The sequence below is a fragment of the Drosophila obscura genome, unplaced genomic scaffold, assembly GCF_018151105.1.
Source record: "Drosophila obscura isolate BZ-5 IFL unplaced genomic scaffold, ASM1815110v1 contig_4, whole genome shotgun sequence".
Lineage (NCBI taxonomy): Eukaryota > Metazoa > Arthropoda > Insecta > Diptera > Drosophilidae > Drosophila > Drosophila obscura.
Window position 1 is genome coordinate 781,660 of NW_024542828.1, and position 15,884 is coordinate 797,543.

At 46.7% G+C, this 15,884-nt stretch overlaps 4 protein-coding genes across 4 annotated transcripts; 2 read left to right on the forward strand and 2 right to left on the reverse strand.

Moving 5' to 3' along the window:
* Positions 1–895: 895 nt before the first annotated feature.
* Positions 896–3,292, reverse strand: LOC111068292 (pickpocket protein 28). The gene is made up of 3 exons (XM_022357676.2): positions 2,818–3,292; positions 2,652–2,754; positions 896–2,589 (listed from the first exon to the last, which is right to left on the reverse strand). Exons 1-3 carry the CDS (start codon positions 3,136–3,138, stop codon positions 1,277–1,279), a joined length of 1,737 nt encoding a protein of 578 aa, XP_022213368.2. The 5' UTR covers positions 3,139–3,292; the 3' UTR covers positions 896–1,276.
* Positions 3,293–3,678: 386 nt separating this feature from the next.
* Positions 3,679–4,646, forward strand: LOC111068293. The gene is made up of 2 exons (XM_022357678.2): positions 3,679–4,182; positions 4,246–4,646. The coding sequence occupies exons 1-2, from the start codon at positions 3,756–3,758 to the stop codon at positions 4,542–4,544; spliced, it is 726 nt and encodes a 241-aa protein (XP_022213370.2). The 5' UTR covers positions 3,679–3,755; the 3' UTR covers positions 4,545–4,646.
* A 589-nt stretch (positions 4,647–5,235) lies between these two features.
* LOC111068252 (DNA replication licensing factor REC) lies at positions 5,236–15,408 on the forward strand. The gene is made up of 2 exons (XM_022357605.2): positions 5,236–7,549; positions 13,790–15,408. The coding sequence occupies exons 1-2, from the start codon at positions 5,322–5,324 to the stop codon at positions 14,187–14,189; spliced, it is 2,628 nt and encodes an 875-aa protein (XP_022213297.2). The 5' UTR covers positions 5,236–5,321; the 3' UTR covers positions 14,190–15,408.
* Positions 7,546–12,778, reverse strand: LOC111068253 (nose resistant to fluoxetine protein 6). The gene is made up of 8 exons (XM_022357606.2): positions 12,265–12,778; positions 10,306–10,601; positions 9,505–9,670; positions 8,746–9,449; positions 8,464–8,657; positions 8,060–8,400; positions 7,839–7,981; positions 7,546–7,745 (listed from the first exon to the last, which is right to left on the reverse strand). Exons 1-8 carry the CDS (start codon positions 12,326–12,328, stop codon positions 7,641–7,643), a joined length of 2,013 nt encoding a protein of 670 aa, XP_022213298.2. The 5' UTR covers positions 12,329–12,778; the 3' UTR covers positions 7,546–7,640.
* Positions 15,409–15,884: the final 476 nt, after the last annotated feature.

Sequence of the window (15,884 nt, forward strand, 5' to 3'; positions counted from 1 at the left end):
GATATTCAGTTTAATATTACTAGCTAGTTGGCCTTCTCAGCCATAAACCAATAATTTTATCTAGTTCCTCAATGAATTCTGTTTAGGATTGGCTATTTTTTAGAACTATTTTTAATGGGATTGTTTGGATAATAGGGTTCAAACAAAATCGGCCAAAGCATAAAACGTAAATGTTGACTAAATGTGACGTCAGTGTTGCTGGTCAACCAAGTTTGTTCTATGCGTATGTACTTTTGTATACCTTATTTCTTTTAATTGATGTTAAATGTTTTGTTATGATTATTATTTATGATTTTATCCTAGATTGACATGTTTTTTACCTATAAATGCACATGTTTCTGTTTTATATATACATTTATCCTGGTTCTGATAGCTATTATTGGAACCCATGAGCTGCAAAATTTCGTTAATATCTTTCAAACAGAGACTTAGTAGTTTCTGCATTAATTGGAGCCTGAAATTACGAACAATATCTCAAGTTCATAATATCCATTTTCCCAAGGTATGCAGATTGTTGCTTATTCCGTGCCAAGGTTGCAGAACAATGCTTCTAATTCATTTCCACATTTTTCCCATACAAATCAAATGTATCTTACGGGACCGCGTATGGAATGACGCAACAATGAATCTTCATTCCATACGCGTTCCCCTAAGATACATGTTTCTCACACCACGAAAAGTCACCACGAAAACGCTCTCTTCACCTCTGAAAAGAGAGCAAATTTTGAAAAACCACCACGAATTGAGAGCGAAATGTCTGTATTTTTTGTGCGCTAAATGAGTTTGGCGGTCATTTTCAAATGTATGTATATGTATGAAAAATAAATATTTGCATTTCGTGCGTTTTAATTGTATTTCTCTTCTCTTGGCGGTAGTATTTAATTTTTGTTATGAGTAAATTGAAAAATAAAATTGAGTTTAATTCCAAATGAATTAATCTTTTGTTTTTGACTGGAAATTGGTCTTTTCAAGTTCATATTTCCCGCAGGTGACAACACTAATACGATAGTCAGATACACTTTGATACGATAGTTTTGGCGCGCAAGCAAAAACACTCAGGGCTGCCACATAGCTGCATCCTAGACTGTCGGTTGCGATTTGAATTATAATAAATAAACTATATTCTTACAATGGAACAGATAAGATAATCAACATATAACATTAAAACAATAAGTTAAACGAAATGAGGTGAGATTCTTTCACTGTTGCCCTGGACAACCTTCACGTGGTCCAGGCACAGGGAAAAATCTGAATTACACATGAAATATTTCTCACTTTAACCGAGTGTTTCTTTCATATTAGTGTAGAAACGCAAGGTAAAGTGGTATATTATCTCCACTAGGCTGAGTATGGAAAAGCCCATGAAGAGGCCGAAAATACCGCCACAATTGGCCAGGAACTCGGTCATGCCGTACAGCTCCGACCGCTTCGAGGTAATAAACTGGCTCTGCTTGAAGTAGATGGATAGCCGCGACATTTGGGAGCCGGGATATTCCTCCATGAAATCGGTGTCGTTTTCGGCAATCAGCATTTCCTCCAGATCAAAGTTCGCCTGCGAGATTTCCGTGTTGTAGACCAAAGAAGTACACGCCGGCATGCAATTGCAAGCCAATTCTACTCCCCGTGGATCCTGTCGGGCCGCATTCAGTGCCTTTACCCGATGGAACTCCCGCACGAGGAGCTCCCGCTCGGCCCCATCGTAGCAATAGATTTTGTCTTCGCCACACACCGGCATATCCATATTCCGTGGCATCGAGAACTTTACACAGCCGCACTTGGTCAGCGTGAAGTTGGCCAAGCACTCAAGCTGACAATTGGACTCGGTGTAGACCTTGAAGAAGCGCAGGGACCGCTCATGGCTGAGGAAGCACTGCCGCCGCAGCGGATGGTACTCGGCAATGCCCGAGGACATGGTAATCATGTTTGGTTTGACCGCAATGAGGACCTCCTTGCCCATGGGAATACGCACGAATTGCTTCGAAACCTGCGGCACGTCGTCCGGGGCATGTAGCAGAACTTTAAATCCTTGCACAGGGCCGCGGCACGCGTAGTCCACCTCCTGCTTGAAGCTCTGCAGGGCCAGAAAGATGCCCGACCGAGCGCCAGCACTGAGCACACGAGCTGGATACGTTACCACATCGCTCTCTATATCATAGCCTGTTTCCAGTGACCAGGCCGTGTGCGAACTGATGTTCTCCACGTCCAAGGCATCGGCACTGTGCCGATACTGGTAGGTGTCTTCCCTGTAAATGTCGGTGGCCCTCAGGCCGTTGAAAGTGAAGCATATGCCCTCTTCTGTCAGCGTTTTGCGGAAGAACTTGTCGCATTCACTGAAGCGGCTCAGCCAGCGGCAGTAGAAGAAATACCGATCGAACTGGGGCAGCATTCGTTCCAGCACATCAAAGTAGTCCACATCGTCGCCGGAAATTAGTGGCATGGCCTGGTCAATGATTTGCGTGTTGCACACGTGGAGAAGTGTGCGAAACTCCTCCATCTCCAGGGCGCTAATGTTTTGCGGCTTGAACACGCGCGAAGAACGCATCTCATTATTGAACTGACTGTACAGATCCGCAAATGTTGTCTCCTTGCCTGCGAAATCGGTTAAGTTTTCAGTGACATAGTTGTTGGCATTCAATTGAGCTTTCTCCCACCTTTCGGTTTCAGCACTCGCTTGGTCTCCGAGCAGACTGTGATGGCGGGAAAGGGTATGTTCCACACGGGCGTTGATTTCTCCGCAAAGCTGACAATCACAGGCTGGAAAGATACACCATTAACAATAGCCATTGGACAGATATTAATGAAAAGTAGTTGCCTCACCGTCTCCGTCCACTTGGTGTAGGCGGAGGCAATCAGTGTGCCACAGCCGTATATGGAGATCAGAAAGGCGCACAGCCAAAAGATCCTCTCCCGCATCGGTCGCTGGTGCTCGCCCAGGTACTGCACACCGTGTAAGGACGTGTTGGAGCAGTATTCTCGATATGTGGTAAGGAATCCCTTGCAGACGGTCGCAACGTCAGCGGATGCGGATTGGCGCGGTTTCTTCGAGGTAAGATCAATGCCGGCATTGTGGCTCTCCAGGTCAGAGTCGCAGGTCGACATGGTAGTGTCGATTGGACAGTTTTTGGCACTCACAAACATGGTTTATACAAATATTTTAAGCAAAGCAAGATCCCGTTACTTAAGGTTGCCAGAACGCTGGTATTGCGGTGCTTCTTCACCGATACTATCGATCCGTTTTGGAGCCAAGCCACCAGAGCCAATGAAACCTTGTGTAGTTTAAAAAAGTTAGTTCCACACAAACTTGTCATTTGTTTGGTTGTTCTTTATTGAATGAATTCCAGTCATTTTACTTAATGTACGATTAGCCAAAACCGCGCTGCTATTAACGCCGGCAGCGGAGAAAGAGTATTATGTGCACATGAAGCGGCTCATATTCATTGCGCCGTCGGGTTATTGGAAATATGCTGATGGTGCACTTACATATCATATGTCGCTCGAGGTATATTATACTTGATATACTGGGCCCAATGTGTATTCTTTAAGTACCGTACCTATGGTACAGTGGGTACTCCCTATATGTGCACACTACACTTGTCTAAGAGTAGGACTATACTATTTTAATAAATAAATTCGATAGTAAGAAAATAAAAGATAGTAGCATCGATAGTTCGTCTGCTATGAGCTCACGTTCAGCCCATCCCTAGAAACGACGCTATTTCATACAAAACAACAACAGAACAGAAAAATACATAAAAATGGTTTCAAGAGTTTGCACCTACAAGAACTGTGAGAATTACTATCTTATCAACGACAGCACATCCACAACAGTCTTCGCCCCTCCTAAGCAACCGGAGCGTGCCCAAATCTGGCGTGAAAATGGACGTGTACATCCAAAAATTTCGCCACATAAAATGTTCATGTGCTGTGAGCATTTTGATCCAAAATTCATTTCGTCCAGCAAGAATCGCAAATTACTAGTGGGGGAGGCGGTACCGTATCCGTACGAAGGTTCGCCCGAGCCGGAGGAGGCGGAGGCTCTTGAACAAGTGGCGTCCACATCCTCGCAGGAGAGCTATTTCATAAACCTGACGGACAGTGACGAGTTGAGCATCAACAATGTGGAGTCCACCACAGGCGGTTCCAAGCGATTGGCAACAACGCCGCAGACTTATAAGAATGGGAGTGAGTTAACAAATGCATTACAAGCCACATAGACCTCATTATATTTAAATTGTGTTTTTTTAGTTGAAATTAGTCTTGTGTCGCCTTGCACCAAACGCTCGAGAACGACCGTCACGGAAGCCACTGTTGAGGTAATACCACTTTCCGAGGCCACTATAAAGAAGGAGCCTGCTGTTGCCGAAGACCAGGCAATAGACGCCACAGAGGTCTCCACGTTCATCTTTAAAGGCGAGGAATATGTTCAAATGTCCAAGGCCTATTATATGCGCGAAAAGCGGGAAATTGCAGAGCAGCTGAAGCAATATAAGACCATCCTCAAGAATATTAAAGAATATTTCCAAGATGAATCCCTAGACATATAATATGAAAAACGTGCTATGTGCCACCAAAACTCACTAGAATAAATCCAATAATTAGCTATACATATTTTTCTGTTGACAATCCTTTATAAAATTCAGACATGCGATTACCTTATCGTTTAATCCTCGGGCACAGACCCAGCAGGAGACGTATCCTCTGAAAAACCTAATTTTTATTTAGTACACAACCGCAACCAATTAACGGAGAAGCAACAAGTACAGAAATAAAATATAAACAAATTAAACAATGCGTAGCCTACTTTGGTGGCTATACATTAAATATAATTAATTTTTTTTTTCAATTTAAAACAGTTTAATGGTCTGTTTTCCTTGGCTCAATTAATAATATAAGTATAAACTTTTTTTCAGCTTCCCACCATCAAGTAAATAAATATCAATAAAAATTCATTATTGTTCTTTATTTTTCTCTAAAAATAATCATTATAGATAGTTATTATTATTGGTATATTTAGTTCTTCTGAGCGGCTATTGCTAGTGGATGATTTTAACGTCTACAATAATACAAAATATTCATTTTTATTTTCTTTTAGAAAGCGTAACAGATTTGAAAAATAAAATCAAGTAAAAAATCATTGAATATAATCTGTGCTATTTTCAAGAAAAATTCTATACTCAAGTCACATTTGTATTTCGATTACCGATCTAGTTTTGATGACAGTGATTCATGAAAATACTTTTTGTGGTCACTGCATAATTGTCATCTCTAACTGAAGCGCGTAGATTTGTACAAATCGTTGTACCTTTTGTGTTAACTTTTTAATGAATTCACCGGCTCACCGTGGACGTGGGCGCGGGGGTGGCGGCTATCGGCCATACTTTTATTTCCGCCGAAAGGGCCGAGTTATCCCAGCTGGCGGGAAGCGCCAGCAGGGCCAAGAGGCTGGCACGAGCGCTGATGCGGCAGAAAGCCGCCCGCCTCCGGCAAGAGGATGGAATCGTCCGGCCAGTAAGCGCGGTCGCGACGCCAACATAGACTGCAGTTTTCTGCGGCCCGAGAACTATGCAGCGCCTGAGGATGGGCTGCAAGTGCAGAGCATAGCGGTTGACAATCCCAAGGCCTGTCCCGGCTGGCGTTTGTACTTTCTGCGCGACACCTACACGGAGGACAGTGACCTGGCTAAGCGCATCATGGCCGTGGAGGCCCACTACCAGCGCAATCCGCAAAAGTACGACTTTGTGCGGATACGAGAGCAGGGATTCTTCAAGCTGCCCGCCCTCGGCATCGTCCACGACGAGCAGTTGAAGAAGGCCTGGCCTCAGCTGACGGAGGATCTGCGCGATCATCCGCTGCGCACCCTGTCCACCCTGGCCGTGGCCATGCACACGGTGGTGATCAATCACAACCTGGACACGATTGACACGTCAGCGACCTGCTTCGCGTCCACCCTGGAGCAGTATGTGCCTCCTCCGGGCCGCATCCGCAAAATTTACGTGCGCCCCGAGGATTTTACGCCAGTGGAGCTAACCACCGGCATTAGTCACGACCGCGTGGACACGCTGTTCTCGGTGCGCGGCATTGTGAGCAGCGTGGGTGAACCGACGTACAGCATAGCCTGGCAGTCCTTCCGCTGCTCCCGCTGCCAGGCGGAGCAGGCGATGCGTCAGCGCGGCACCTTCCAGCCCCGTCCCTACCACTGCAAGCAGGCGCAGTGCGTGGCCAAGGATAGCTTTGTGCCCCTTCGGAGCTCGCCGTACACGCGCATCTCGGCCAAGCAGATCGTACGCCTGGAGGAGTCCAGTCTGTCGCTAATCGCGGACTATGACAGCATACTGCCTGGGGAGATGGATGTGGAGCTGCGCCACGATCTGGTGGACTGCGTCCACGTGGGCCAGGAGATAGTCGTCAACGGGGTGCTCAAGCTGCGCGATCTTTGCGAAGATATGACCACCGGAACTGGAGCTGGAACTTCCAACGAGATGAAGGCCTACCTCAAGGCAGCGAGCATCCAGGATGCGCGCCACAAGAAGCGAGAGTTCAGCGAGCGCGACTTGGAGGCCATTGCCATGGTCAATGCGGATCCGAACAGCTTCAAGCTGCTGGTGCAGTCCCTGGCGCCCGAGGTGCATGGCCACGAGCTACCCAAGGCCGCCTGTCTGCTCTCGTTGCTTGGAGGCACCAACGGTGGGGTCAATGTGCTGCTTGTGGGCGATCCCGGCATCGGCAAGTCAAAGATACTGCAAAACTGCGCCCAAATCACGGAGAGAGGATCGCACATAAGCGGGAAACGCGGCGCCCAGTCCGCCCAGAGGCTGGGCCCGACCTTCACAGGGCGAAACAAGCGCGTGCTCCAGGCCGGGGCCCTCATGACGGCAAGCAGTCTCGGCCACTGCACCCTGGACGATGTGGACAAGCTGGCCTCGAAGCAGGCCGTGCTCCTGCAGTGCATGCAGTCGGGGGAGATCAATATGCCGCTGCCGGGCGCCTTCTCCACGTTCCTGGCCCGGCCCTCGATCATTGCCTCTGCCAATCCTCAGCGGGGACAGTACGATGAGGGGCGCTACCTGCTGCAGAACATCCACATCGTGCCCTCCCTGCTCAAGGAGTTCCATCTGGTGTATGTCCTGCTGGACAAGCCCTCGGCCGAGCGCGACATATCGCTGACGGCTCATGTGCGCGCCCTCCACGCAGGAGCCAAGAAGCGGGCCCAGATTGCGGCGCGCTATGCGCTTAAGCCCAAGACCAGCCACTCCATGTGCGAGGGCACCTTCTACGAGGCGAGGGCCGATGACGACGCTGACAACGACAGCATCATGGAACAGGACTACGATCTGGACAAGCGTCTCGAGCTGCTGGGGGAGGATGCCGAACTGGATCTCCTGCCACCCATACTGATCAAGAAATTCCTGGCCTATGCACGCCAGAATGTGCATCCGCTGCTGAGCGATGCGGCCAGCCGCTCCATCGAGCGATTCTTCATGGAGCTGCGCGAAGGCGGCCGTACGGGAGGGGAGGCCGCCTATGCCGAGCAGAGTCAGATCGGATCGGGGTAAGATTGTGCTTTAATTAATTTAAGTTAACTAATTCTATAAGTAAAATTACTTCGAGGGAACTACGTGGACGAGCAGGTAGGTATTGTACTATCGCATCAGCTTCAGGAGGGACGAGACGGGCAGCTCCAGGAAGATGGCCAGCAGGAAGGAGCACAGATACGACACGGTCACCGTGAAGAAGATGAAGGCGAACTGTCGAAATGGAAATGGAAATAGAAATGGAAATAGAAAGATGGAATAAGCACAACGATCAAGGGAAAGTGAACGAATCTAAGGTCTTCCCACCATCATGCCCGTGCCGAAGTAGATGGGCTCCCGCACGGTGGCCAGGACGATGCGCGCCACCAGCAGGTGGACGATGAATGCTCCATAGGTGAGGCGTCCCAGTATACGGAAGATGGGCAGACAGGCGAACTTGCGGAAGATCCCTGGAAAAACACAAACGCCAGAATGAGCGGGGAATCGAAGTGGAAGTCCGTATCCGTATCCTACGGTGATATACTTACAGCCTACCTTCCCGGCCATGCCCACAATAAAGATGCTCAGACCGAAGGCCCAGAGATTCCTCTGCAGGCCCGCGTAAATGGCGCCCCAGATCGCCGACGGAGCCACATAGTAGTGCTGGAAAATGGGGTGGGCGGTGAACAGCCAAAGGATGCCCACCGGAATGAGGGCGAACCACAGGAGCTGGAAGCTGCGCAACTCCCGCAATTTGTATTGGTTCAGGGCCAGCTGGTCGTAGACCAAGGCGGCCAGAACGCCGCAGAAATAGCAGCCAAAGTTCATCAGCGACGAGGTGTAGAACTCCGTGAACTGGCGATCCCCAATGAACGAGTCCTTCTGTGTTCTGTTTGGGAGCATTGAGAGTGCCATTGAACCGAGAGGAGATGAGGGAGAGACTCGAACTTACTGCGGCGTGGGCACAAAGATGGGATAGTAGTCCAGGGCGTACGTGAGCAGCACTGGAAGGGCCATAAAGATCGCCAGGATGGCCGCGTAGAGCTGCTTGCTCCATTTGGCAAAGCGATGTCCCAGCATCAGCAGCACCAGGCTAAGCACAAAGGATTGCGTGTCCGCGGCCAGATACCATCCCTGCAGCAGGCACTGTCAGGATGTCGGGGGATGGGATGGAAGAGATGGATGGAATAAAGCAAACAGTAAAGCTGAAGCAGCTCGGGATGGATCCACTTACGCGCTCGTCCGTCCGCACAAAGTTGTTGATGTACAGGAGATTGGCCCACCAGTTGCGACGGCAGGCCAGCTGCTCACGCTCGTAAATGTGCCGCCAGAGCGGACCTCCGGCAGTGTCAAAGTACACGCCGCTCAGGAGCAGGACAAATGCATAGGGCACCGTCAGACGAATGTAGCGGAACACGTTGAACTTGACAAAGAGCACGGCGTACTGCAGGAAGGTCCAGGACTCTGCCTTGGCCTGCACCGTGCGCGCCACCGCCAGCCAGTTGATGGTGAGCAGGAGGCCGCTGATCACAAAGAACGTGACCGTGATGAGGGAGCCGGAGACGAGGAGTGTGCCCGCGGCCGTGTGCAGCAGGCGCTCGGGATCCTGGGGATTGCTGATGGCGCTCTCGTAGATCACCCAGTTGGTGTGCGCGAAGATCACCATGAACATGGCGAAGAACTTGAAGCAGTCGAGGAAGCGCAGCTCGCGTCCGATCTTGCCGTTGGGCTCCTGGTTGAGCCGATACCAGTTCCGCGCCACCGAAAACGTGAGCAGCAGCTGCTGGGCGAGGCTCTTGGGCGGGGTCTTGTAGTGATCCCGCTCCTTGAGCATCTTGTCGTGACGCCGCCGCTTCAGCAGGAGATCCACGAGGCTGCCCAAGCAAGCAAGAACCATCAGACCGCACAGTAGGCCGTAGAACGTCAAATTCCAGGTATCTGTGGGGATTGTGTTAAAGCTATGACTGTCCCAATGTCCCACATGAATACCCACCATCCTGGATCACACGTCCAGCCTCATCGCAGTACTCCACCACGCTCTTGGCCCGCAGACTGAAGCCTCGCCGCTTCAGCCGCCAGTTGAGGCAGGCACTCGTCAGTCGCTGATGTTGCTCTCGATTCTGCGCCTCCATAGAGAACAGTCCCAGATACACATTCACCTGCATGGAAACAGACAACGAAACCATGAATGGGTCATCAAAATACCAGACACAGACCCATTCCAAGACCCAGACCCCAATCTATCCCAAGCCCTTGGCCTTGAAAGAAATGCATTTGCTTTAATTGGATTTGGTATCCATTTCCATTTTTGGCCAACGCCCCAAGTCAACAGCAAGTCAGCTTTGTGTAATCGTACGATCGTGAATGCATTTTGATGTCATCGATCGACTGGATGAATGGTAGCGACCACACCATTCGCCATCTGCCATCCGCCATCTCCCATTTACCCATCATCTATCCAACGTTTAATCAGCGGATTTTCCTAGCCGGGCATTCGAGTAATTTATGCAATATTTATAGGTAAATGCAGATGCAGATCACGAATTCAGAGGCAATGCTGCTGCTGCTGCTGCTGGCGCGTTAAAATCCCCCCAGATCGAAGCTGATTTCGAGTTGAATAAACTTTTGAACTGTTTTCACAGCTTCTGTGCTTTGTGTGGCGTGTGGTGGTGGCTGAACGGCCATTACGGGCGACGCCTTGGACCAAGAGGAGTTTGGAAATATCCCAATAAAAACAAAAACAATTTGGAGATTGAATTAAATGGCCCACAATCCGAGGCTGATGGTCTCTCACCTTCTCATTGTCCGTGAGCAGACCTGCCTGCAGCGACTCCAGCTCGGTGGCATCCAGTGCGGCCAGGGAGGCCTCGCATTCCCTCAGGCAGAGGCCAAAGTACAGCTGCCGATGGTCGAAGTGATGGCGATCGTAGCGCGAGATCTCGGCGATGGCCCGCCAAGCGGCCACCGACTCATCCGGCTGGACTTGGGCGCGTACAAAGCAATAGGTGGAGGTCTCCCCATCCAGTTCCTGCATGCAGCGGTCGTAGTCATCCAAGTCGTACAGCTGCGGCATCTCATAGAACTGCGTCACTGCGAAACAGGAAGAGAGGAAACCGCATTATTCGTGTGGAAGAAGAGACTGAATGTATACGTAGAATCAGTTGGATGAATCAGCCCATTAAGAGGCTCATCAGAAACTAGTTTCTTTCTTTTTTTGTTTTGCCTGGGAAGATCCTTTTTCGCTAGAACCATAGCCGGGGTTCAATGGCTGTTAATTCAAGTGAAAGGAAACTTGTTTTCTTTGAACTTGTTTTGCATCCACTCCTCTCCGCTCCACTCCACTACATAAGGTGCATCATACCTTTAATAACTTTATCTATTCCAATTGATGGAGAAAAACAAACAAACAAAGAGTCAAGTGTAAGACGACGACGATTATAATTGTTTTGCTGATGAAGAGCCTCAATCTCTTGTCAGATTCCAGTCGACGACGCTTCGTCTGAGTTAATTGTTTGCTTTATTCAAATATAAATAACGTCCAATCATCCCCAGTCTGGAGATGTTTTTTTGTGGTTTCTGGGTGGGGGAACTTTTGCCGGAGAACACGCAACTGGGTGGAGTGGAGCAGCCGGCCTTTGGAGATGCAGATGAGACGGAAATTCAATCCAATCACTGCCCCCTAAAACGTTCAATTGTGCTGCCCCGTTCGATTGACAAGCATTTTAGCATGCGATCTGAACGGATGTCATCGTAATGGATTATGTGACACGGGTGTCGTAGTGTTTCCTCCTATAGAGACAGATAGAGAGACTCCCTAGTTTCTAGAAAATGAACTACGCAAAAAGCTTTACTTCATTTAATTCAAATTAATTATATGCTTTAATTGCTTTTGTGTTCTTTTTTTAGCATTTTCTTAACCACAATTCATCACTTTGGCGCAATTTTATTGCCAACACTCTCAACGTACTTAATCTTTCTACTTTTCTATGGAAAGAACCCATTTGGAAAAGCCTGTAAGATCACTCCTCCATTTTTGTTCCTTTCCTAACCTTAAGATTTGAAATGTTCAGAATTGTCTGCCCATTCCACCCCATTAACCATTTACATAAGTACTCTTTAATTACTTCATCATTTGCTTATATTTGCCCCATATGTATTATTCCATAATACAGGCCCAAAACTTTACGAGTCTTGCATCAATATATCCGTGCATCATTTACTTGTAACACCGTTGGGCAGGAGCAGTCCAACTACAAGAACGACAACGTAAAACTCTTATTGTCGAAACCCTGACAGTCATGCACACGAAATGTATTTTGTTTTTGCGGAGTTAGTAGCAACCCTGATCTATAAATAAATCTAAAAACCATTCTTCATCTGTTACCATTCCTATAATTCAAATGTTTCTTCTGCTTCCTTGATATTTTTCTTCCAACCAATAACACATTATTACATCATTCTACCATTTAGGGAAATTTTTATATGATTCTATCGTTTCGCATGGGAATCTAAAATATCTCTAAGAATGAATATACGCCATGAAAAAACGCCCTTTAAAGACAATTAAATTAATAAATCGTAAAATCATGCTTATTCCATTTTTCTTTGTTATGTGCTCCATGTCTTTATCTAATTGTTAGATCGTTCCTCCATTAAACCTAACCATTCGCAACAATTATCAGAATATTTTTATGGGCCCATAAATCAACTTAATTTTAAGCATCAAATTAATGCAATTCCGACTCCGACTTACTGTTCAATTGAAAGCATTGCGCAGCCGTTAAAATCGCCGCTAAAGCCACGATCCGTAGCAACATGGTGGGCTCCGAGGTGCAAGCTGCAAGCTCCAATCAATCCAATCAGTAATCGTAATACACACACTCCAATTAATGGAAACTTGGGCGACTCTTCGCACTTTCGTCACCCCGCCAACGAAAATTGCCGTGGGCTCAGAGACGAACCGAGAGACAAAATGCAGCAGCACTAATAACAATAAGAAGACGAAATTTCATCAACGCTTGCGATCCGATCCGATCCAAACCGATCCGAAATAAATGAAGTAAAACAAAGCAGATGCACGCACAGAGCGGGGGTATGGTCTGGTCTGGTCTGGCCAATGCCAATGTTAGGAAATGCACACGGCCACGGAAATAGCTTTTGGATTGAGTACGAAGACTGAAGACCGAAATCAAATCAAACCAAACCGAACCGAACCGATGCGCCGATCAGAGCCACTTAGCTGTTGAACCGTTTGCGTCGACGTGCGAGCCGAGAATGAAATGCGGCCCAAGCAGATGGGTCAGTCTGGTTAAGGCCTCAAGCCTCTGGATGCGTCGCTCCCTCTGCCTCTGCCTCTGCCACTGTCACTGGTCTGTCTCTGCAGTTGCATTTGCCTTAATGATCATCAAGCCCAGACGAATGGTTTCAAAATTTCCCCCCCAGAGAAGCGTTGGCTTCCCGTGAAATAAAAATAAAGCGAAATGAAAATGCGTTGGAACATGTTCGATGCTGGCTGGCCCTTAGGCCGGAGCCGCCCACATCCCTCACAGATTTATGGTCAACTAACTATGAAAATGAAAATGTTTTCGGTTACTGCCTGGTTAGCAGTTATTAGCCACGAATGTTAGCTCATAGACGGCGCTAGGCTAGGGCTTCAAGAGACATAAACCAAAGAAATATGTATGTATTGGATCTTTTCTCGTAAAAAGTTCTGTGGCGAAACAAGTTTAGCAATTTTGTAAAATCCACTTGCCAAATATGGAAGGGAAGATTTCTATATTGTATGCTACTCATACACACATATTCATCAACATATGTTGTATGTGGAAATAACAGAACGGCGTAGATTCTGCATAAAACAAAATACGAAATTAATTTGGCATCAAGAAGCTGAGCCAAATTTGGGGCCCTAGGGTCAACCTCAACATCAATTATAAATATGTATAGAGAACAACACTCTTGGTTATCATAGCCAGAATGATCGGGCACCGAAGCATATCATACTCTCGCGATAATTTATGATCTGATTCAATAATAATCCACCATTAATTCAATTGTATTTTCTTTCTGGGCTATCTGTGTGGAACAGACTGAAATGTAATAAATATGATTACTCTCTCTTTGACTATATTTCAGACATGACTTCTGTACTGTGGAGCACGAGAGTATACCCTCTGCAAGGGTATACATACAACTCATCAGCAACGAGAGACTGAAGCAACAAACTTTCTACTCTACCCCACTCTAACGCCTCTCTGTCTCCTGCCTCCTTCTTTCAGGCAACTTCTCGGCCTGATTCACCTATCTGAGGCACGAGCGCGCCTGGACTTGTCCAACGTGGTCACTCCGCAACACGTGCGTGATGTAATCGCCCTGCTAACCGAGAGCATCACCCAGACCAGTCTCAAGGCGGAGGGCTGCGGGGGAAGGGGACGCCGCTCGAGCAAAGTGCCCGCCGCTGGAGGAGGCGGAAGAGCCTCTCAACTGCGCAACTTTGTGCACATGATGCAGTTGCGCGCCGTGGCGCTGGGAAGGCGCATCTTCGAGTTCGAGGAGCTGAAGGAGATTGGGACGCGGGCGGGCGTCTTGACGGGCATTAGCCAGCTGGTGGAGATAGCCAACATGGGCGGACATTTGCTCAAGAAGGGCGCAAACATGTACGAAGTGGTTCCGGACTAGACAAATGGCAGTGTCAATATTGGACCCAAGTCCATACCTTTTTGTCTGTTTTGTCAGTACTGCGATTCAGTATTTATTCAAGTTGATGCAACAAGTCTGCGGCTGGACAGACTCGCTTCTAAGTAGAACTCTCGTTAAATGTTTACGCTCTTGTCAAGTTGCCGTGTAAAATTGTTAAGATTACGACACGGTTCAGTAGCCCCCGATTGGCTTATCAAATGGGGTTCCCTTGCCTAGTTGCTACTATCCGAAATTTCCATAAATTATGCCTCATCCATATCGAGAACTTTTATTTGTCTTTTATTCTGTGGAAATCTGAAGTTTTGTTGTATACTTTTGAGGGGAACAAGAAATAAACTGAGTAGAATCAGCTCTCAGAATCAGAATTAGTTAAGTGAAATTCAAATGTATTAACTATATGAATATATATATATCTATTAGTATAATTTGCTATTAATATATACCTAATATAAGTATGTAAAACTCCTATATTTGATATTTCTGCATAACCAGAGGGATACAAAAATAAGAAATCATAGACAAATGCCTCTGTTTACAAAGATATATCTCGTATATACCGAAGATTTTCTTTCTTGGTATTTGATAATTCCCTTTTTTCATCTCTCTGCTGAAATTTGGAAGATTTCCTAAAATAATTATCACAGTTCCAGCGACATGTTTGATCATTCTCCTGAATAGCTTTTCCTAATTGGAACTTACACACTTACTTACCAATACAAATGGACTTCCTTTAAAAGTCTTCAGACTTACGCGGGCGTAGATTGTCATCTCTTGGAGATCTTTGTTAGTCCATTGTAAGTTAACAGTGATGAATGATGGAAAACTCCGTTGTAATTGGTTTCATTTAATACTTTATTATCTGGTATTCATTAAACTACATATAATGTAATAAGTTTTTCATAAATAAATACTCAAAACATTTGCTGTATCAGTTTGAAATGCTCGTCGTTTGATTTCCGCGTGTCCTTCGGTCCTTTGTCTTTCTTTATCTTATGTCTTATGTGTCCTGGGTATCCTAAAGTAAAGTATGTATGTATGTATATGTCTTGCCTGCTCTGAATGCATTACATCTACATATTTATGTTTGTATGTATGTGGTAGTCGTCGCAGTAGTAACTATTTGAAAAGCTCTGGTGTTTTGGGGTTACACTAGAGTGGGGGTGCAGGGTGAAGGGTGGAGGGGAGGCGCCTTAAGCGTAAGTGGGGGATTATCGGATCATCGTACACATATTAGAGCTATTTTGACCGTGCCTTGAATTCGCATTCAACTATTTACAATATTGCTAAGTGTAGTGCTAATTTAATATTTGGCTTATCCTTTTGCTACTCTGTTTCTCATTTAAAACTTATAGCTATGCATAAGGTTAGGGATTTAAAGGGGCTATGGGGGCTAAAGGTTAAGGTATATTAGGCTCTAGGTTCGGTTACAGTGCATGCGATCGAGGGAAGTAGTAGTAGTAGTAGTTATATGTACTCGTAATATATTTGCATTCGTTTTGGTTTTAGTCAAGTAATCAGTCTAAACAAATCGATGCGAAGGCAAACGAAAACGAATTCAAAATTTATCTAACTTGCTGGCTATATAGTAATAAAGGTAAGTATATTTGCATCTAAAAATTTGTTGGCTATCATCCAGCATCCAGCTAGTCCTCAGTCCAGCCTAGTCTGTCTTTA